The sequence below is a fragment of the Pristiophorus japonicus genome, chromosome 18 (assembly GCF_044704955.1).
Source record: "Pristiophorus japonicus isolate sPriJap1 chromosome 18, sPriJap1.hap1, whole genome shotgun sequence".
Lineage (NCBI taxonomy): Eukaryota > Metazoa > Chordata > Chondrichthyes > Pristiophoridae > Pristiophorus > Pristiophorus japonicus.
The window spans coordinates 4,015,927-4,039,607 of record NC_091994.1 but is presented as its reverse complement, the minus strand read 5'-3'; the positions used below and the strand labels follow the sequence as shown (position 1 = coordinate 4,039,607).

Below are 23,681 nucleotides of genomic sequence, written 5' to 3'. Positions count from 1 at the left end.
AGCCGTGAGTGAAAGGCTTGTCCATAAACCAGTCTCCTTTCAGGGATTACTGGTAACATCCTGCGGCAAAAGCAAGTGCACTCGATGACCCATTTTAGCATAGCACAATCCTGAGGGAGGAGTTGGAATGAAACATCACACGGTTACAACTTGGAGTCAATATTTCTGTCTCCCAAATTCCTTTCATAGCCAGAGATGACACTCCACGTGTTCAAACTGTCAAACACACTGATGATGTGGAGAAGGATTAGCAGCAGCTCAGATGGGACCAAGGTGTGAAATGCAAGATATGGAATGTCAGAAGGTTTGATAAGGCAGACAGAAAGTGGGTGAACAGGAGAATGATTGGATTGAAGGATTCACTGAAGGGGCAGAGTTAATCTCCCCATGGTAGTGTCCTGGCCAGGGCTAATCCCACTACGACCCGACACCCCACACAACATGCTTGGGACATTGATGTATGCCTCCTAACGTTAGTCTATTGAGCTATTGCATGCTACCATTTCACACAACGGCAACGATAAGTACACACAATGAGAGAAAAAGAGAGAGAAATAAATTGGAAATGGCTAGTGTAATGTATGGCCCTGTGAGGATGCTCACCGGTTGGTAGAGTCGTTGCGTTGGGAGTGGCTTAGCCAGTCATGTGATGTTCACAAGACTCAATAAAACCCCAGCCATTTGGGTTTGGGGGATCCACGATGGGGCAGGTGGTTGTGAGCCCGGTGGATGAACTGGTAATGTGTCGTGTGATTGTTAAACTTTGCTAATAAACCAACTAGTTCTTAATAGCAATGTGTTGCTATGAATTCTTAAGCAAAGAACCCATGAAGCAAATACACTACAGCTAGTGTTTCAGGTTATGTGTGGTAAATAAAGGCTATTAATATAGACAGTAGTCGGAGTTCAGTTGGTAACACTCTCACTCGGAGTTAGAGGACTGTGGGTTCAAGTTTAACTCAAGGACCTGAGGCCATAATCCAGGCTGACACTCCCAGTCCAGTACAGAGGGAGTGCTGCACTATCGGAGGTGCCGTCCTTTACAAGAGATGTTAAACCGAGGCCTGTGGTGGTGGTTCAGGTAAACCTCAAAGACTGCCCTGGTGCTACAGGAAGAGTAGGCAGTTCTCCTGGTGTCCTGGCCAAAGATCCTCCCTGCTCCCTCAGTCAATATCACCAAAAACTGATCGACTGGTCATTCATCTCCGTGGGACCTTGACTGTTATATTTGTTGAAGCAACATTGACATCACTTCCAGAAAGTAATTCATCAGCTGTGAAGTGCTTTGGGATGTCAATGATAACATTATTAAATGGATAGCTTGCTGACAATATGAATGTTTTTAAATTTCTCACCCTTATTTTCAAATCCCTCCATGGCTTCACCCACTCCCTATCTCTGTAACCTCCTCCAGCCCCACAACCCCCCGAGATCTCTGCACTCCTCCAATTCCGGCCTCTGGCACATCTCGATTTCCATCGCCCCACCATCGGCAGCTGTGCCTTCAGCTTCCTGGGCCCTAAACTCTGGAATTCCCTCCCTAAACCTCTCCCTCCTCCTTTAAGATGTTCCTTAAAACGTACTTTTGGTCACCTGTCCTAATATCTCCTCACCTGGCCCGGTGTCAAAGTTTTGTCTGACAGTTTCTCCCGTGAAGCACCTTGGGACTTTTTCTTACTTCATTAAAAGGTGCTATATAAATACGAGTTGTTGTTGTGATGTTTTAATGAAGGCCTTTGCTCTCCTCAGATGCTAATGGAACTGCATTTTTGTTTCTATTTCGGATTCCCAGGTTTTTATTTTCTCTCTGCGACGAAGGGGTTTGTGATCTGAACGGATTGTCCAATCCGTGGGCTGAACTCTCTGAGTTTACCATCTGGCAGCTCCCGGTGTCCAGGAACAGCATGTGGAGACCGTGCCAAAGGGCTTGGAAGCCTGGGAACATCTGTGCAGATATGGTAGCTCACTGACCTCAAACACCAGCATGCTCATTCCCAACCGGGATTGATGTGCAACGCGAAAAATAGATTTTGTCCAAAATCGCAACTAACTTATTTCTGAATGCCTTATACATAAGCGATTAATGTTTACTAATTAATTGGCAGTGCCTTTGCCATATTTCCAAGATTGCTCCAATGTCTCCGAGATCCCAGCCACTGTTCCATAACATACGGACTAGTTGGGCAGGAAAATATCAGCTGTTCCATCAAGCCTGCCCCACACTCCATGCTGGCTGGAACATCGCGACTAAACGCACATACCCCCGTATCTCCTCCCACCATCCATGGCACCTCTCCCCGTGCAGCCGATCGCTGCTGATCCCACCATCGCCAATCACCAGCCTTTTATCCCCTCCGCGATGGCCTCACTGCCCCTGCCCCCAAGCCCCGCGCCTCTCCCACCGCGCGCTGACTGCGGCCAATTGATGGAGGCTGTCCCCGAGGGTCCCCGCCTGTGGGCTCATCGCTGGTGTCCCAGCCAGGTAGACCGTCAATCTGACCGGCTGCTAGGCGGCAAACACAAAGATAAAAGTGTTATTGGGGTCCCGCCTTGCCGAGTTCCTCGGCCGTTTCCACGGCACCTCCCCCTCCCCCCTCCCCGCCCCTGCACCCCCCATCCCCCCCCCCACATCCTCTCCGGCCCCTATAGATACAGGTGCTGTAATGTCTTCAACCTCTGTCTGTGTTTATGAAATACTCTTTCTGCTCCCACTTCCAATGCAAGTCCCCAAGACCAGCGTTCAAGGTTTGTGTGTTTCACAGCCACGGTGCGGAGATACAGCGGGGACTGTTGGCAGGACGATGGGGTGCACGGAAGTGCCACACACCACGGGAAGGAACCTGGCCATTCTCGACTAAATCTGGCCACTCGTAAAAATTAAAATCTGAAAAGGTATTTGAATGTTTTCCAGCAATTGGATTTGATGGACAGACACACGGAGAGAGGGAACGATTCACAGATACACACAGGGTCAGAGACAGGAACACGGAGAGAGGGAACGATTCACAGATACACACAGGGTCAGAGACAGGGACACGGAGAGATGGAACGATTCACAGATACACACAGGGTCAGATACAGGGACACGGAGAGAGGGAACCATACACAGATACACACAGGGTCAGAGAGAGGGATACGGAGAGAGGGAACGATTCACAGATACACACAGGGTCAGAGACAGGGACACGGAGAGATGGGACAATTCAGATACACACAGGGTCAGATACAGGGACGGGGGTCTGAACATCAGCCCTTGTTTTTAAATCAGCACAGCAAAACAAATAAACTGACCCAGAGATTCGAGCGGTGAGAATAATCCCGGATTGCAGAGGTGAGTGTGAACAGTAAGAAGACTCAATGGAACCTTACAGCAAGCAGTGAATGCAAAGCAATCACATATGAAAGGGATTGTAAATAGAAACACAGTGTTACCCCAACTAGGCTAATGGATACCCCACATGGCTAGGGATTATAGACCTGAGCTAATGGATACCCCACTGGGCTAGGGATTATAGACCTGAGCTAATGGATACCCCACTGGGCTAGGGATCAGTGCACACTATCGGTCTGAAGGGCGGACATTGACGAAACAACAGAATGTCTCTTTTGTTAAATTTCAAAAGCCTCCATTGAAGGCCGAGTGAACCACACAGCGTAGGCTCCTGTAAATGGCACAGAACGTGGGAGATCTGATTGAAGCCACGATACGGGAAGGAGAAGGAGGCTCCCACACGTTAGCACCAGGGAGACGGAATTCTATAAGACAGCGGCAATACAAGGAGGAATGCATGGAGGGAATCTCAGAGCCCGTCTACTCACTGATGAATGGCTTGTAGAAACTTGCGTTGGTGTTTGCGTACTTTGGCGTGGTCAATCTTATTTACCAGTTTGGTGTGTTTGTAAATCAGCCACGTTTCCCTGAGTACGTTGGCAGCAGTGTTTTTTACCTGAAAGAAATGAAGAGCAGGTGAGCGACAAATGTTCGGAGATGAAATCTTCATTATAAGTTCCCTTTTTTTCACTCTAATTTTCATCTCCTCCTCTCCTGAAGGCATGGACTCAGTGTCAGCCATGGCCCAGTGAGCAGCACTCCTACCTGAGTCACAAGCTCCTGGATTCGAGTCCCACTCCAGAGATTTGAGCACAAAATCCAGGCTGACACTCCCAGTGCAGTACTGAGGGAGCGCAGCACTGTCGGAGGGGCAGTACTGAGGGAGTGCTGCACTGTCGGAGGGGCAGTACTGAGGGAGTGCTGCACTGTCGAAAGGGCAGTACTGAGGGAGTGCCGCACTGTCGGAGGGGCAGTACTGAGGGAGCGCAGCACTGTCGGAAGGGCAGTACTGAGGGAGCGCCGCACTGTCGGAGGGGCAGTACTGAGGGAGCCCCGCACTGTCGGAAGGGCAGTACTGAGGGAGTGCCGCACTGTCGGAGGGGCAGTACTGAGGAGTGCAGCACTGTCGGAGGGGCAGTACTGAGGGAGTGCTGCACTGTCGGAGGGGCAGTACTGAGGGAGCGCTGCACTGTCGGAGGGACAGTACTGAGGGAGCGCCGCACTGTCGGAGGGATGGGAGTGGGGGAGCGCCGCTCTGTTGGAGGGATGGGAGTGGGGGAGCGCCGCACTGTCGGAGGGGCAGTACTGAGGGAGTGCTGCATTGTCGGAGGGGCAGTACTGAGGAAGCGCTGCACTGTCGGAGGGATGGGAGTGGGGGAGCGCCGCACTGTTGGAGGGATGGGAGTGGGGGAGCGCCGCACTGTCGGAGGGGCAGTACTGAGGGAGTGCTGCATTGTCGGAGGGGCAGTACTGAGGAAGCGCCGCATTGTCGGAGGGATGGGAGTGGGGGAGCGCCGCACTGTCGGAGGGACGGGAATGGGGGGGGTCTCGTTATCCCCAGGAACAGGCAGCTGACCAACGGTGGCAGAACAGACCCCCGACATGGGGATGGGATTGGGCTCGAGGGCGAGAGAGACGGTGAGTGGTTAACGGTGAGCGCGAGCCCCAGGCCCCTCTCCGCGTGCAGTGCCGACGAGCTCTCACCCGCTTGGTTAGCTGCGTGTCCATCATGAAGTTGTGCACATGCTTCTCGGCTTTGGTAAGTTCTAGTTTCCGTGCGACTACAGCTACTACCAGCGCCGTGCACCCAGCTCCCTTCAAAAGAATCAAAAGCACAATACACAAATATACAAGTACACAAGGAAAGGGCCCCTCCCGCTCCCAGCCCCGCTCCCAGCCCCACCAGCATTGTTCCGGACACTCCAGCAATTAAAGATTCATCCCCCAGAGAGAACCATTACAGGCGGGATTAAAAAACTTTGTATGTTTAATTTTTAATTGCCTTTGAATGCTTTTGTTTATTAGTTACACATTAGAACTTTTATTCCTACATTAAAAAAGTGACATTTCAATACGTGCTTCATTGGCTGAAGGGAGGTCCCGAGGTCACACAGGATATACGGCCATTCGGCCCAACCAGTCCGTGCCGGCGTTTATGCTCCACTCGAGCCTCCTCCCGTCTTTCCTCATCTAAATCTATCAGCATAACCCTCTATTCCCTTCTCCCCCATGTGTTTATCCAGCCTCCCCTTAAATGCATCGATACTATTCGCCTCAAACCCTCCCTGTGGCAGCGAGTTCCACATTCTCACCACTCTCTGGGCAAAAGACCCAGTCTGTTCATCCTTTCCCGTTATGTGTACCCTTGCATTTCTGGTATCAGCCTTGTAAATCTTCTCTGCACCCTCTCCAATGCCACTATATCCTTTTTATAATATGGTGACCGGAACTGTATGTGTTACTGCAAGCACGGTTGTGAAAGGCGCTGTAGAAATGCAAGACTTTTCTTCTTTATAACAATTGGCTGTTTGACCGAGAGTCAAGAATCATCCAATCGGGTAACAGAGTCAGTTCGCTTTCTGATTGGCTGTGCGAAGGCGGGGAGTCAAGAGGATGGACCAATGGCGAGAGGGTGGGGGAGGGGCTGTCGGTGGCGGGAGGTCACGTAATTAAACGTCTAACCAGAGTTGGTGACCCCACCCCTCAATGGGCATGAAATTGGTCTTGGGCGGATAATTTATTTGGATGGATGGAGTATAAAAGCAGGGAAGTCTTGCTACAGTTGTACAGGGTATTGGTGAGGCCACACCTGGAATACTGCGTGCAGTTTTGGTTTCCATATTTACCAAAGGATATACTTGCTTTGGAGGCAGTTCAGAGAAGGTTCACTCGGTTGATTCCTGAGATGAAGGGGTTGACTTATGAGGAAAGGTTGAGTAGGTTGGGCCTCTACTCATTGGAATTCAGAAGAATGAGAGGTGATCTTATCGAGAAATGTAGAAGATTTGAGGGGGCTTGACAAGGTGGATGCAGAGAGGATGTTTCCACTGATGGGGGAGACTAGAACTAGAGGGCATGATCTTAGAATAAGGGGCCGCCCATTTAAAACTGAGATGAGGAGAAATTTATTCTCTGAGGGTTGTAAATCTGTGGAATTCGCTGCCTCAGAGAGCTGTGGAAGCTGGGACATTGAATAAATTTAAGACAGAAATAGACAGTTTCTTAAATGATAAGGGATAAGGGGTTATGGGGAGCGGGCGGGGAAGTGGAGCTGAGTCAATGATCAGATCAGCCATGATCTTATTGAAAGGCGGAGCAGGCTCGAGGGGCCATATGGCCTACTTCTGCTCATATTTCTTATGTTCTTATGTTCCATGGGTTCTTTGCTTAAGAATTCATAGCAACACATTGCTGTTAAGAACTAGTGGGTTTATTAGCAAAGGTTTAACAATCACACTACACATTACCGGTTCATCCACCAGGCTCACAACCACCTGCCCCATCGTGGATCCCCCGAACCCAACTGGCTGGGGTTTTATTGAGGCTTATGAACATCACATGACTGGCTAAGCCACTCACAATGCAACAGCTCCACAAACTTCTGAGCATAGTCACAGGTGCAAACATTCCAGGCGGCAGCGGGCAGGCAGTGACGAAGCGAGCGGCGGTTTTAGACTCCGGGGGTGGGGAGGGGGAGGGGTGAACTGCTGACTGTCAATCACCCATTGGCCACTTTTACCCCCAGTGTCCGGGTATCGGACAGCAGCGTTTAATCACTGCTACATTGGGAAACAAGTGTGGAGGCTAAACCAAACGCTCATTACCCCCAGGCATTGTTTGGTTTACTGGTGTCCGGGTGCTCATTGCATTCCTGTAACATTCCCCGCTCAACTGTTTCAATGGAGGCTTTGTTTAGTCAGGTCTAAAGGCGACGAGGTGGTGGGTGAGGGGTTTCATTGGCCACGGGAGTGAGTGGGGCGGAGCCAGGGGGCGTGGCGGTGCTGGAGGACGGGGGTCTCGGTGCTGGACCCAATCTTCAGGGTCCAACAGGTCACCCAGTTTGCCAACTATCACCCGGGGGGAGGGGGGGGGGGTGGGGGGGTGGGGGAAGGCATCAGGGCACGGGGGGGGGGGGGTGGCATCTGGGCACCAGCGGGCACGGGGGGGGGGGTCGCCCAAGCACAGGGGTTGCGTCCGGGCACACAGGGGCGGGGGGGCTTCCGGGCAACCAGGCTAGAGACAGACACAAACTGCTAAATTTTCATGAGATGTAGCCTCTTTAAAATGAATATTTGCACCTAGTTTTTTTTTTTATCATACATGTTCATTAGTTACTTAAAGTTTGGCACACAGTACACGGGAATTTATATAAACTAGAAAAAGTTAATAGACAAACAAGTTGTTTTTTCATAGATCAACTCCACCGACCCACCCCCCTCCCCCTCAACCCCACCGACCGCCCTCCCCCTCAATCCCTCCTTCTCCCCATAACTCTGATCCCCATTCCTAATGCCTGGAATTATCCTGGTTGCTTTCTGTAATTTTATCATAAAATCTTACCATAATGCCAGTCAGCAGGCAGACTCCTTTGCCACAGTATGTATGAGGTACCATATCCCCATATCCAATCGACAGAAACGTGATTGAAATTAGCCACATCGCTCCCAAAAAGTTGCTGGTGACTTCCTGCTTATCGTGGTATCTGTTTGGGGTCAGAGCAGAAGAGCATTAGATCCCCGTCCAGTGCTTGCCCGAGGTACCAGAACACCGGGCACTGCCTGAAAACACCTCGGTGCAATTTCTTCACAATCTTACTGAAGTTTCAGGCCCACAGTGCAGCACACTGAGGCTGAATAGCCTACAGTGCAGCATACCATAGATGAATAATCCACAGTGCAGCACACCGTAGATGAATGGAGTGGGAGAAAAGATGTGGTAAATCAGGAAGTGATGGTTTGGGGAACAGAGGAACAGGAGGAGGCCACTCAGCCCCTCGAGCCTGTTCCGCCATTCAATCAGTTCACGGCTGATCTGTATTTTAACTCCATCTCCCTGCCTCGGTTCTGTAACCCTCAATCCCCTTACCCAACAAAATCTAACAATCTCAGGTTTGACATTGTCAATTGACCCGCGGCCTCCACAGCTTTTTGGGGAGAGAGTTCCCGATTCCCACTGCCCTTTGTGTGAAGAAGTGCTTCCTGACATCACCCTGAACGGCCTGGCTCTAATTTTAAGGTCCTGCCCCTTGTTCTGGACTCCCCCCACCAGAGGGAATAGTTTCTCTCGATCTACCTCAGCAACTCCTTTAATCATCTTAAACACCTCGATCAGATCTCCCCTTAATCTCCTACACTCGAGGGAACACAGGCCCAGTCTGTGCAACCTGCCCTCGGGATTTAACCCTTTCAGCCCCGGTATCACCCTGGGGAACCTGCGCTGCTCCCCCTCCAGGCGGGGCCCAGGACTGGATGCAGGGTTCACTAGCCTGCATGAGGATCTCCAGAGATGCTTAAAACTTTGAAACAGACGCAACATTCATAATTATTGTAGAATATTTCATACTTGGGAGAGGGTATCCGATCGTCCCCTCTGCTGACAGGCCTCAATCACCCCTACCCTTCCTGTAAAGTCCTTACTCTACAGTATGAAACCACACGAGGCACATTCTGGGGACAAGGTCACTCTGTGACCTTAACTCTTTATTCACAGGACTCCAAAGATGATGACCCTGCGTGGGGCCTCCCTTTTTATACCTGTGTGATCAGGTAAGGAGTGTCTCCCACAAGTTATCCCCCTGTGGTCAAGGTGTGCATCTGTGTTAAGTGTATACTGTAATACAGTGGAGTTACCTTGTAGTTACATACATGACATCACCTCCCCCGCCCCCCACCTCCCACCCAAAGTCTTACTGGGATCATAGGTTTAGTGTTTCAGGTGGTCTACCTCCCTCGTGGAGCACCGCAGTTGGGGCTCTGGTTGTTGGACACTGACGCGAGTGTCTGTCACCTGTGGTGATTCCGGCCTGTCCGGGCTGACCGCAGGGACTGTGCATTCTTCTGATTGCTCTTGTTGCTCATTCACTGGCGGTGTGGTGAGCTCCATCTCATGGTCTTCTTCAGGTTCCTCTGTGTCGATGTTGAACCTTTTTTTTTTTTACTTAGTCCAGATGCTTACGGCATATCTGACCATTGTTGAGTTTTACCACGATGACCCTATTCCCCTCTTTGTCAATTACAGTGCCCTCAAGCCATTTGGGCCCCATGGCGTGATCGAGGATGAATACAGGATCATTTATTTCTATACATCTCCCCCTCGAATTACGGTCATGGTACTCGTTTTGTGACTTGCGCTTGCCCTCAACTTGCCCTCGGTTTGTCCAGATTTTGATCTGGCGGGCTGTGATGGGGGAGCCTGTGCTGTCAAAGGCATCGACAGCCATGACCATCTCGGCGCTTTGCTCCGCTGCCCCCTCAGTGGTGACCAGTGGAAGCCTGCTGAGCGCATCAGCGCAATTTTCAGTGCCGGGCCGGTGCCGGATGGAGTAGTCATAAGCAGCCAGCGTGAGAACCCATCGCTGTATGCGAGCTGATGCGTTGGCATTGATAGCCTTGCTGTCTGACAACAGGGATGTTAATGGCTTGTAGTCCGTCTCTAATTCAAACTTCCCAGCAAAGAGTTACTGACGCATTTTTTTTACACCATAGACACAGGCAAGCGCTTCCTTCTCGACCATCCTATATCCCCGTTCTGCTTGAGAGAGCGACCTGGAGGCATAAGCCACAGGTTGTAGTTGACCCTCAGCATTGCCCTGCTGCAACACACACCCAACCCCATAGGGCGATGCATCACATGTCAGAACCAATTTTTTTCGGGGGTCGTACAGGGTCAACAAGTAGTTTGAACAAAGTAGTTTTCGCGCCCGATCAAAAGCCCGTTCCTGACAGTCCCCCCAAAACCAATCGCAACCCTTACGCAGGAACACGTGTAGCGGCTCCAACAACTTGCTCAAGTTCAGCAGAAAGTTCCCGAAATAGTTCAACAGTCCCAGGAATGAACGCAGCTCTGATGTGTTGCAGGGCCTGGGTGCTCGTCGAATCGCCTCTGTTTTGGATTCGGTGGGCCGAATCCCATCTGCAACAACCCTCCTGCCCAGAAACTCAACCTCAGGAGCCAAGAACACACATTTAGACTTCTTGAGTCGCAGGCCTACCCGGTCCAGTCAGCGCAGCACCTCCTCCAGGTTGTGAAGGTGTTCCTCGGTGTCTCGACCTGTGATGAGGATGTCATCCTGGAATACGATCATTCCAGGAATGGATTTGAGCAGGCTTTCCATGTTTCATTGAAAAATCGCGGCCGCTGATTGAATGTCAAACGGGCACCTGTTATAAACAAACAGTCCCTTGTGCGTGGTGATGGTGGTTTAGTTTAGATTCGTCGGCCAGTTCCTGGGTCAGATAGGCTGAAGTGAGGTCCAACTTGGTGAACAACTTGCCGCCTGCCAGCGTGGCGAAGAAGTCCTCTGCTCTCGGGAGCGGGTATTGATCTTGTAGGGACACCTGATTGATGGTGGCCTTGTAGTCGCCACAGATCCTGACAGAGCCATCTGCTTTTAGGACGGGAACAATGGGGCTCGCCCAGTCGCTGAATTCAACAGGCGAGATGATGCTCTCTCTCAACAGCCGGTCCAAATCGCTCTCGATCTTTTCCCGCATCACATACGGCACTGCTCTGGCTTTGTGGTGCACTGGCCTGGTGTCCGGGGTGATGTGTATCACTACCTTAGTGCCTTTGAAAGTCCCGACGCCAGGTTGGAATAGTGAATCGAATTGTTGTAGGACTTGTGAGCACAAACTTCGCTCCACCGAGGACATTGCGTGAACATCCCCCCATTTCCAGTTCATCTCGGCTAACCAGCTCCTCCCCAACAGTGCGGGACCATTGCCCGGGACAATCCAGAGCAGCAGCCGGTTCACTGATCCATTGTGTATGATAGCCAACATTGTATTGCCTAGCACCGGAATGATTTCTTTAGTGTAAGTCTGTAATTGTGTCTCAATACGTGCTAATTTGGGTCTTCTGGCTTTAAGTGGTCATACTCCTCAAATTGTTGAACGCCCATGAGTGACTGGCTGGCCCCGGTGTCCAGCTCCATGCGTACTGGGATACCGTTTAATAAAACCCTCATCATCATTGGTGGCGTTTTGGTGTATGAACTGTGAATATTCGCCACATGGACCCGCTGAACCTCGGCATCCATCGATTTGCCCCAAAAGTCATCCTGCCTCAAAGAACCCTCTTCTGGTCCATCTGCCTCATATATTAGTCTGGTTGCAGACTTCCTGCACATTCGAGCTAAGTGGCCACTGAGATTGCAGTTCCTGCAGACAAACTGTTGAAATCTGCAGGATCTAGCTGAGTGTTTTCCCCCACACCTCCAGCATGAGTTAAAGTTTCCATTGTTGGGAACAAAGGGACTATGGCCAGGCATTCCGCGCTGACTGTCCCTTTGACTGCTCTTAAGTACCCTATTAGTAGGTGTCAATGGCCCCATCCTGGGCCACATTGTCCACTGTGATGGCGTGAATGTCCGTTCAGCCTGCCATTGTCTCTGTTGAAGTCCTACTCTGGGGTCTACTGCTGCCTGGGATTGTCGAACTGCCCCTGCCTGCCTGCGGGGCTCTGAGTCGCCTTGATGATGTTGACTCCCTGATCCATCGCTGCGTTAGAGGTAGAATTGCGCACGTATATTATTTTTGTCTCTTCCTCCCCCGCTATGAAAGTTTGAACTATCAACGCCGCCGCTTCCAAGGTCAAATCCTTGGTCTCAATTAACTTGCAGAAAATCCCCGCATGACCGATGCCCTTGATAAAGAAGTCCCTTAGCATCTCCCCCCTGCAGGCGTCTGTGAACTTACAGAGGCTGGCCAAATACCGGAGGTCCACTACGAAGTCCGGTATGCTCTGTCCTTCACGACATCGGTGGGTGTAGAATCTGTGTCGGGCCATGTGTATGCTACTCACCGGTTTGAGGTGCTCCCCGATCAATTTGCTAAGTTCTTCAAAGGTTTTGTCCGCCGGCTTTTCAGATGCTAGTAAGTCCTTCATGAGCGGGTAAGTCTTTGGTCCGCAGCTGGTCAAAAGATGAGCCCTTCGCTTGTCGGCCGCTGCATCCCCCAGCCATTCTTTCGTGACAAAGCTTTGCTGAAGCCTCTTGACAAAATCGTCCCAGTCTTCCCCAACACAGTACCGTTCCTCTGCGCTACCGGTGGCCATTCTTGTGGGCCATGAATTCCCGTTTCTCATCGCCAATGTAAAGTCCTTACTCTACAGCATGAAACCACACGAGGCACATTCTGGGGACAAGGTCACTCTGTGACCTTGACTCTTTATTCACAGGACTCCAAAGACGATGACCCTGCGTGGGACCTCCCTTTTTATACCTGTGTGATCAGGTAAGGAGTGTCTCCCACAAGTTCACCCCTTGTGGTCAAGGTGTGTATCTAGGTTGAGTGTATACAGTAATACCGTGGTGTTACATGGTGGTTACATACATGACACTTCCTATCCTGGAGGCAGTGAACTCGTGCTCAGATAATGTTTCATGGCCTGTGCCCTGCCCTCTGACCCCCATCGACAGTTCATCTGCAACCAAGTGTTGGTGGGCTATTCAGTCATGGGGGCCGTCACAACCCGACCAGTTTCTGCCTACTCCTGTTGTTCTCACGCACACACGAGCATTTTCCAGGTGGAGTCAATGGGTGTCTTGGTCGGTTTGGGCACATCTTTCTTTATTCGTTCCTGGGATGTGGGCGTCGCTGGCAAGGCCGCCATTTATTGCCCATCCCTAATTGCCCCTCAAGAAGGTAGTGGTGAGCCGCCTTCTTGAACCGCTGCAGTCCGTGTGGTGAAGGCACGTGTAGCGGTTTGATACAACTGGGCGACTCATTCGATCGGACACTTGAGGAAAGAGTACATCTGCTGTCACAGAGGGCCCCAGACCGGGTAAGGGCGGCAGGTTTCCTTCCCGAAAAAGGACTTTAGTGAAGCAGGTGGATTTTCACAATCCGACAGCTTCATGGTCACTTTTACTGAGAACGCCTTTGTATTTCCAGATTTTTTTCAATCCGAATTCAAATTCTCAAATTGCTCACGACGGCATCTGAACTCACATTCTCTGGATTATGAATTCAGTAACACAACCACGACACCATTGTACCCTGCTCAAGCCAACAAAGAAACTGAAACAGAGGAAGCAGAGCAGGATCGAGCAGAAATCGGTTTAAGCTATCAGTCAGAGGGGCAGTACTGAGGGAGTGCCGCACTGTTGGAGGGGCAGTACTGAGGGACTGCCGCACTGTCGAGGGGCAGTACTGAGGGAACGCCGCAGTGTCGGAGGGGCAGTAGTGAGGGAGCCCCGCACTGTCGGAGGGGCAGTAGTGAGGGAGCGCCGCACTGTCAGAGGGGCAGTACTGAGGGAACGCCGCACTGTCGAGGGGCAGTACTGAGGGAACGCCGCAGTGTCGGAGGGGCAGTACTGAGGGAACGCCGCACTGTCGAGGGGCAGTACTGAGGGAACGCCGCAGTGTCGGAGGGGCAGTAGTGAGGGAGCGCCGCACTGTCAGAGGGGCAGTACTGAGGGAGTGCCGCACTGTTAGAGGGGCAGTACTGAGGGAGTGCCGCACTGTTGGAGGGGCAGTACTGAGGGAGCGCCGCACTGTCGGAGGGGCAGTACTGAGGGAGCGCCGCACTGTCGAGGGGCAGTACTGAGGGAACGCCGCAGTGTCGGAGGGGCAGTAGTGAGGGAGCGCCGCACTGTCAGAGGGGCAGTACTGAGGGAGCGCTGCACTGTTGGAGGGGCAGTACTGAGGGAGTGCCGCACTGTTGGAGGGGCAGTACTGAGGGAGTGCCGCACTGTTGGAGGGGCAGTATTGAGGGAGCGCCGCACAGTCGGAGGGACAGTACTGAGGGAACGCCGCAGTGTCGGAGGGGCAGTAGTGAGGGAGCGCCGCACTGTCAGAGGGGCAGTACTGAGGGAGCGCCGCACTGTTGGAGGGGCAGTACTGAGGGAGTGCCGCACTGTTGGAGGGGCAGTACTGAGGGAGTGCCGCACTGTTGGAGGGGCAGTACTGAGGGAGCGCCGCACAGTCGGAGGGACAGTACTGAGGGAGCGCCGCACTGTCAGAGGGGCAGTACTGAGGGAGCGCCGCACTGTCGGAGGGGCAGTACTGAGGGAGCGCCGCACTGTTGGAGGGGCAGTACTGAGGGAGTGCCGCACTGTTGGAGGGGCAGTACTGAGGGAGTGCCGCACTGTTGGAGGGGCAGTACTGAGGGAGCGCCGCACAGTCGGAGGGACAGTACTGAGGGAGCGCCGCACTGTCAGAGGGGCAGTACTGAGGGAGCGCCGCACTGTCGGAGGGGCAGTACTGAGGGAGCGCCGCACTGTCGGAGGGGCAGTACTGAGGGAGCGCCGCACTGTTGGAAGGGCAGTCTTACGGATGAGACGTTAAACCGAGGCCCTGTCTGTCCTCTCAGGTGGATGTAAAAAAATCCCATGGCCCTATTTTGAAAAAAAGCAGTGGAGTTCTCACTGGTGTTCTGGAGTCAATATATATCCCTCAATTATCACTAAAACAGATTATCTGGTCATTATCACATTGCTCTTTGTGGGAGCTTGCTGTGCGCAAATTAGCTGCCGCGTTTCCTACATTACAACAGTGACTACCACTCTAAAAATAATTCATTGACTGTAAAGCGCTTTTGAGACGTCTGGTGATCATGAAAGGCGCTATATAAATGCAAGTCTTTCTGTTCTTTTCTTCTGGCAATTGCAAAATTGTTCTTACTGTAATTTAAGGTTTTGTTCCAGGGTCATAGAGCATGAGCTCAACTCTTGCCAAATGGCCGCATGGGGAGAGAAGTTAGCAGGTCTTTCCAGGGAACTAAGGGTTCATCCCCACCTGATGATCAGAATATCAAAACATCACCAAAAATCAGCAAATATGCACAACCACAGCCAGTGGACCATAAGGGGTCCTGCCCGGTTGCCATGGTCACTGGCGATAACCCATCTATAAATTCTAAACCTTCCACCCTTCTGTAAACTTGAGCCGATCCAAAACTCTGCTGCCCCACGTCCTAACTCGCACCGAGTCCCGCTCACCCATCACCCCCTGTGCCCCGTGTCCTAACCCGCACCGAGTCCCGCTCACCCATCACCCTCTGTGCTCGCTGACTGTGTCCTAACTCGCACCGAGTCCCACTCACCCATCACCCCCTGTGCTCACTGCCCCGTGTCCTAACTCGCACCGTGTCCCGCTCACCCATCACCCCCTGTGCTCGCTGACTGTGTCCTAACTCGCACCGAGTCCCGCTCACCCATCACCCCCTGTGCTCACTGTCCCGTGTCCTAACTCGCACCGAGTCCCACTCACCCATCACCCCCTGCGCTCGCTGACCCACATTGGCTCCCGGTCCGGCAACGCCTCGAATTCAAAATTCTCTTCGTTGTTTCCAAATCCCTCCATGGCCTCGCCCCTCCCTATCTCTGTAATCTCCTCCAGCCCCACAACCACTGAGCCCCCCACTCCCCACCCCTGCAATTCTCTGCGCTCCTGATTCTGGCCTCCTGAACATCCCTGATTATAATCGCTCCACCATCGGTGGCCGTGCCTTCAGCTGCCTGGGCCCCAAGCTCTGGAACTCCCTCCCTGAACCTCTCCGCCGCTCTTCTCCTTTAAAACGCCTCTTAAAACCGACCTCTTTGACCAAGCTTTTGATCACCTGCCCTATTGTCTCATGATGTGGCTCATGGTCACATTTATTTGATCATCACTCATGTGATGCGCCTCGGGATGTTTTACTACATTAAAGGTGCTATATAAATGTAAGTTCCACGTAACCTGCAGTGAACTGCAGGCAATCAGTATGCACATCAGATATTTCTCTCAGCTTTCAGCAAGAGGCATTGTTGGTGTCTGTAATATATCTGACAGCCACTCAGATCTGTGAACAATCATCCAGCAGAACTATTCTACATTCTGTCCTTCCAAACCGTGACAGTGTCTACAGAGAGCACCTCAGGCTGTGTGTCACACTGGGGTACAGTACTGGTGGGTACAGGTCTGTCACTGTATAACATTGGGGTACAGTACTGGTGGGTACAGGTCTGTCACTGTATAACACTGGGGTACAGTACTGGTGGGTACAGGTCTGTCACTGTATAACACTGGGGTACAGTATTGGTGGGTACAGGTCTGTCACTGTATAACACTGGGGTACAGTACTGGTGGGTACAGGTCTGTCACTATATAACATTGGGGTACAGTACTGGTGGGTACAGGTCTGTCACTATATAACACTGGGGTACAGTACTGGTGGGTACAGGTCTGTCACTGTATAACACTGGGGTACAGTACTGGTGGGTACAGGTCTGTCTCTGTATAACACTGGGGTACAGTACTGGTGGGTACAGGTCTGTCACTATATAACACTGGGGTACAGTACTGGGGGGTACAAGTCTGTCACTGTATAACACTGGGGTACAGTACTGGTGGGTACAGGTCTGTCACTATATAACACTGGGGTACAGTACTGGGGGGTACAGGTCTGTCACTGTATAACACTGGGGTACAGTACTGGTGGGTACAGGTCTGTCACTGTATAACACGGGTACAGTACTGGTGGGTACAGGTCTGTCACTGTATAACACTGGGGTACAGTACTGGTGGGTACAGGTCTGTCACTGTATAACACTGGGTACAGTACTGGTGGGTACAGGTCTGTCACTGTATAACACTGGGGTACAGTACTGGTGTGTACAGGTCTGTCACTGTATAACACTGAGGTACAGTACTGGTGGGTACAGGTCTGTCAACGTATAACACTGGGGTACAGTACTGGTGGGTACAGGTCTGTCACTGTATAACACTGGGGTACAGTACTGGTGTGTACAGGTCTGTCACTGTATAACACTGAGGTACAGTACTGGTGGGTACAGGTCTGTCACCGTTTAACACTGGGGTTCAGTACTGGTGGGTACAGGTCTGTCACTGTATAACACTGGGGTACAGTACTGGTGTGTACAGGTCTGTCACTGTATAACACTGAGGCACAGTACTGGTGGGTACAGGTCTGTCACCGTATAACACTGGGGTTCAGTACTGGTGGGTACAGGTCTGTCACTGTATAACACTGGGGTACAGTACTGGTGTGTACAGGTCTGTCACTGTATAACACTGAGGTACAGTACTGGTGAGTACAGGTCTGTCACTGTATAACACTGGGGTACAGTACTGGTGGGTACAGGTCTGTCACTGTATAACACTGGGGTACAATACTGGTGGGTACAGGTCTGTCACCGTATAACACTGGGGTACAGTACTGGTGGGTACAGGTCTGTCACTGTATAACATTGGGGTACAGTATTGTTGGGTATGCATCTAAAATCATAGAAATTTACCGCACAGAAGGAGGCCGTTCGGCCCATCGTGTCTGCGTTGGCCGACAAACAGTTATCCAGCCTAATCCCACTTTCCAGCTCTCGGTCCGTAGCCCTATAGGTTACGGCACTTCAGGTGCACATCCAAGTACTTTTTAAAATGTGGTGAGGGTTTCTGCCTCTACCACCCTTTCAGGCAGTGAGTTCCAGAACCCCACCACCCTCTGGGTGAAGACATTTCCCCTCAAATCCACTCTGAACCTCCCCCCAATTACTTTAAATCGATGTCCCCTGGTTGTTGACCACTCTGCGAAGGGAAACAGGTCCTTCCTATCCACTCTATCCGGGCCCTTCCTAATTTTATACACCTCAATCAGGTCTCCCCTCAGCCTTCTCTATTCTAAAGAAAACAGACCCAGCCTATCCAATCTTTCCTCATAGCCAAAATTCTCCAGTCCAGGCAACATTCTTGTAAATCTCCTCTGCACCCTTTCCAATGCAATCACGTCCTTCCTGTAATGTGGTGACCAGAACTGCACGCAGTACTCCAGCTGTGGCCTAACCAGTGTTTTATACAGTTCAAGCATAACCTCCTTGCTCTTGTATTCTATGTCTCGACTAATAAAGGCAAGTATCCCGTATGCCTTCTTAACCACTTTATCCACCTGGCCTGCTACCTTCAGGGATCTGTGGACCTGCACTCCCAGGTCCCTCTGTTCCTCTACACTTCTCAGTGTCCTACCAGTTAATGTGTATTTCCTTGACTTGTTAGCCCTCCCCAAATGCATCACCTCACACTTAACCAGATTGAATTCCGTTTGCCACTGTTCTGCCCACCTGACCAGTTCATTGATATCTTCCTGCAGTCCGCGGCTTTCTTCTTCATTATCAACCACACGGCCAATTTTAGTATCATCTGCAAACGTCTTAATCATACTCCCAACATTCAAGTCCAAGTCATTGATATATATCATAAAAAGCAAGGGACCCAGCACTGAGCCCTGCGTTATCCCACAGGATACATCCTTCCAGTCACAAAAACACCCATCAACCATTACCCTTTGCTTCCTGCCTCCGAGCCAATTTTGAATCCAATTTGCCACTTTGCCCTGGATTCCATGGGCTACTACTTTTGTAAACCAAGCGCAGGCAGCAGAAAGAACGTGCGGCAAACCAGTCCCACCCTCCCTTCCCTCAACCACTGTCTGTCCCACCTGTGACAGGGACTGTGGCTCTCGTATTGGACTGTTCAGCCACCTGAGAACTCATGCTAAGAGTGGAAGCAAGTCTTCCTCGATCCCGAGGGACTGCCGATGATGATGATGATGACGATGCCGACTTTCGTGACCAGTCTGCCATGTGGGACCGTAACAAAAACTTTGCTAAAATCCATATACACTACATCATATGCACTGCCCTCATCGACCCTCCTGGTTACTTCCTCAAAAAATTCAGTTAGTCAGACACGACCTTCCCTTAACAAATCCATAGAAACATAGAAAATAGGTGCAGGAGTAGGCCATTCGGCCCTTCGAGCATGCACCACCATTCAATAAGATCATGGCTGATCATTCCCTCAGTACCCCTTTCCTGCTTTCTCTCCATATCCCCTGACCCCTTTAGCCATAAGGGCCATATCTAACTCCCTTTTGAATATTTCCAACGAATTGGCATCAACTACTTTCTGTGGTAGAGAATTCCACAGGTTCACCACTCTCTGGGTGAAAAAGTTTCTCCTCATCTCGGTTCTAGATGGCTTACCCCTTATCCTTAGACTGTGACCCCTGGTTCTGGACTTCCCCAACATCGGGAACATTCTTCCTTTATCTAACCTGTCCAATCCCGTCAGAATTTGATATGTTTCTATGAGATCCCCTCTCATTCTTCTAAATTCCAGTGAGTATAAGCCTAGTCGATCCAATCTTTCTTCATATGTCAGTCCTGCCATCCCGGGAATCAGTCTGGTGAATCTTCGCTGCACTCCCTCAATTGCAAGAATGTCCTTCCTCAGATTAGGAGACCAAAACTGCACACAATACTCAAGGTGTGGCCTCACCAAGGCCCTGTACAACTCCTCCCTGCTCCTATACTCAAATCCCCTAGCTATGAAGGCCAACATACATTTGCCTTCTTCACCCCCTGCTGTACCTGCATGCCAGCTTTCAATGACTGATGTACCATGACACCCAGGTCTCGTTGCACCTCCCCTTTTACTAATCTGTCACCATTCAGATAATATTCTGCCTTCCTGTTTTTGCCACCAAAGTGGATAACCCACATTTATCCACATTATACTGCATCTGCCATGCATTTGCCCACTCACCTAACCTATCCAAGTCACCCTGAAGCCTCTTAGCATCCTCCTCACAGCTCACACTGCCACCCAGCTTAGTGTCATCTGCAAACTTGGAGATATTACTTTCAATTCCTTTGTCTAAATCATTAATATATATAGTAAACAGCTGGGGTCCCAGCATTGAACCTTGCGGTACCCCACTAGTCACTGCCTGCCATTCTGAAAAGGACCCATTTATTCCTACTCTTTGCTTCCTGTCTGCCAACCAGTTCTCTATCCACGTCAATATCATGTGCCTTAATTTTGCACACTAATCTCTTGTGTGGGACCTTGTCAAAAGCATTTTGAAAGTCCAAATACACCACATCCACTGGTTCTCCCTTATCCACTCCTCAAAAAATTCTAGAAGATTTGTCAAGCATGAAGAATGAGAGGGGATCTCATAGAAATGTTTAAAATTCTGACGGGTTTAGACAGGTTGGATGCAGGAAGAATGTTCCCAATGTTGGGGAAGTCCAGAACCAGGGGTCACAGTCTAAGGATAAGGGGTAAGCCATTTAGGACCGAGATGAGGAGAAACTTCTTCACCCAGAGTGGTGAACCTGTGGAATTCTCTACCACAGAAAGTTGTTGAGGCCAATTCACTAAATATATTCAAAAAGGAGTTCGATGTAGTCCTTACTACTAGGGGGATCAAGGGGTATGGCGAGAAAGCAGGAATGGGGTACTGAAGTTGCATGTTCAGCCATGAACTCATTGAATGGCGGTGCAGGCTCGATGGGCCAAATGGCCTACTCCTGCACCTATTTTCTATGTTTCTATATTTCTATGTTTCCCTTTCATAAATCCATGCTGACTTGGACTGATCCTGTCACTGCTTTCCAAATGCGTTGCTATTACATCTTAAATAACTGATTCCAGCATTTTCCCCACCACCGATGTCAGGCTAACCGGTCTATAGTTCCCTGTTTTCTCTCTCCTTCCTTTTTTAAAAAGTGGGGTTACATTATCTACTCTCCAATCCATAGGAACTGATCCAGAATCCATGCTGACTGTCCTTGATTAATCCGTGTCTTTCCAAATGAAGATTTATCCTGTCCCTCAGGACTTTTTCCAATAATTTTCCCACCACCGAGGTTAGGCTGACTGGCCTGTAATTACTCAGTCTGTCCCTATCTCGCTCTTTAACAAAGGTACAACATTAGCAGTCCTCTGGCACAACATCTGCAGCCAGAGAGGACGGGAAAATGATGGTCAGAGCTTCTGCTATTTCCTCTTTTGCTTCTCTTAACAGTCTGGGATACATTTCATCTGGGCCTGGGGACTTATCCACTTTCAAAGCTGCTAAACCCACTAATACTTCCTCTCGCACGATGTTTATCTCGTCTAATATTTCACACTCCTCCTCCTTCATTGCAAAGACTGCATCGTCCCTCTCTTTTGTGAAAACAGATGCAACATTAGCATTAAGAACCATACCCACATCTTCTGCCTCCACACACAGATTTGCTTTGTGGTCTCTAATAGGCTCTACTCTTTCTCGTTATCCTCTTGCTCTTAATGTATTTATAAAACATCTTTGGGTTTCCCCGGATTTACTTGCCAACATTCTTTCATGCTCTCTCTTTGCTTTCCTGATATCTTTATTAATTGCACCCCTGCACTTAGAAACATAGAAACTTACAGCGCAGAAGGAGGCCATTTCGGCCCATCGTGTCCGCGCCAGTCGACAAAGAGCCGCACGGCACTCGGTCAGCAGCCCTGAAGGTTACATGTAATCCTATGGATAATGAACAATGGCTTCTTATATTCCTAGAGTCTCTGCAGTATTGAGTTCTCGGAATCTGTCATAAGCCTCCCTTTTTTTCTTTATCTTACCCTGTATGTCCCTTGACATCCAGGGGGCTCGAGATTTGTTAGCCCCACCGTTTTTTTTTAAGGGAATATACTTGCTCTGTACCCTCAGGATCTCCTCCTTGAATGCCCCCCACTGCTCTGACACTGATTTACCATCAAGTAGCCGTTTTCAGTCCACTTTGGCCAAATCCCATCTCTGCTCAGCAAAATTGGCTTTACCCCAATTGAGAACATTTTTTTCCTGGTCAACCTTTGTCCTTTTCCATAACAACCCTAAATCTTACGGAATTATGATCACTAGCACCAAAATGCTCTCCCACTGATACCCCTTCCACCTGCCCCTCTTCATTCCCCAAAACCAAGTCCAGAACTGCCCTCTCCCTTGTTGGGCTTGTCACATACTGGCTAAAGAAGTTCTCCTGAATGCATTTTAGGAATTCTGCACCCTCTGTACCATTCACACTATCCTTTCCCCAGTTAATATTAGTGTCATGTATCCTGTATGGTTACTGCTTGTACTATTACAAGGTGTGCCACCAGAGGGCACCGCAGTGGGAGACTTGTAGGTTACCTGTACAGGTGTGCCTGGCCTAGTATAAAAGGCAGGTCACCAGGTGTGATCCTCTCTCTGGAGTTATCAATAAAAGACTAAGGTCACTACAGTTCAAGTGCTGTAGTCATTATCAGAGCATCTAAAGACATAACAATTGGCGACGAGATTACGGACCTTCATGTGAAAATGGCTAACCTTGGTACGTTGTAGCAGTTCGCCGATGGTGATGATTGGGACGCCTTTATGGAGAGGCTCGACCATTTCTTCACAGCAAACGACCTGGCAGGCGACAATCCGGCCACACTGGCTGATAAGCGCAGAGCTATCCTGCTAACCAGTTGTGGGCCCACTGTCTATGGCCTCAATCAGGGACTTGCTGGCACCAGTGAAGACAACGACCAAGATGTACGAGGAGCTTGTAACGCTGATCCAAGAACAATTCAAGCCCAAAGAGAACATCTTCACAGCCAGACGCCGGTGTTACATCCGCCGTCGGCCCGAAGGCCAGGAAATGGCGAAATATGCTGCAGACCTCAGGAGGCTGGCAGCACCGTGTGATTTCGGCGACAACCTCACCGAAGTGCTGCGGGATATCTTTGTCATTGGAATCGGCCATGAGGGCCTTCTTCACAAGCTACTATCGGCGGATACCATAGTCACACTGCAGAAGGCAATCGCCGTGAGCCAGGCATTCACAACCTCGACCTGTGGCTCTAGGCAGATGTCTCACCCTCAGGACTCAAACCCAGCAAGTACTGTGCACAGAGTGGCGTCTTTTAGAGGCTGGACTGCAGAACGTGAACCTTCTCAGGGAAGTGAGAACAGGCCCCCGAGTCCCTTAACTCAGAGTCCGCCGAGGGGGGCTAACCGAGTAGCTCCATGCTGGCGTTGTGGAGGGAATCACAGGGCTCACCAGTGCCGCTTTAAAGACTATGCATGCAAGGGCTGCAGCACAAAGGGCCACCTCCAGTGAATGTGTAAAAGAAATAGGACTCACTGTGTTGATGAAGAGTCTGCAGATGGCCATGAATCCAGCGCAGATTATGAAGCGATAGAGAGGCAGCTCAGCCCCACGATGAGGTATACGGCATGTTTATCTGCACCACCGAGTGTTCCCCGTTGAGGATGGAAGTCGCGATAAATGGCGCTCCAGTCTTCATGGAGGTGGACACGGGAGCGAGCCAGTCGGTAATGAATCAAGAAGCCT

At 50.6% G+C, this 23,681-nt stretch overlaps 1 protein-coding gene across 1 annotated transcript in view; it reads right to left on the bottom strand.

Annotated features, from left to right (window-relative positions):
• The window catches only part of kcnn1b (potassium intermediate/small conductance calcium-activated channel, subfamily N, member 1b), an 85,410-nt gene that overhangs the window by 8,069 nt on the left and 53,660 nt on the right, over positions 1–23,681 (bottom strand). Inside the window, exons 4-6 of the mRNA XM_070859570.1 lie at positions 7,892–8,033; positions 5,036–5,146; positions 3,820–3,947 (exon numbers count right to left, since the gene is read on the bottom strand). Of these exons, the coding sequence (XP_070715671.1) occupies positions 3,820–3,947; positions 5,036–5,146; positions 7,892–8,033 (381 nt within the window). The remainder of the gene's footprint in view (positions 1–3,819; positions 3,948–5,035; positions 5,147–7,891; positions 8,034–23,681) is intronic.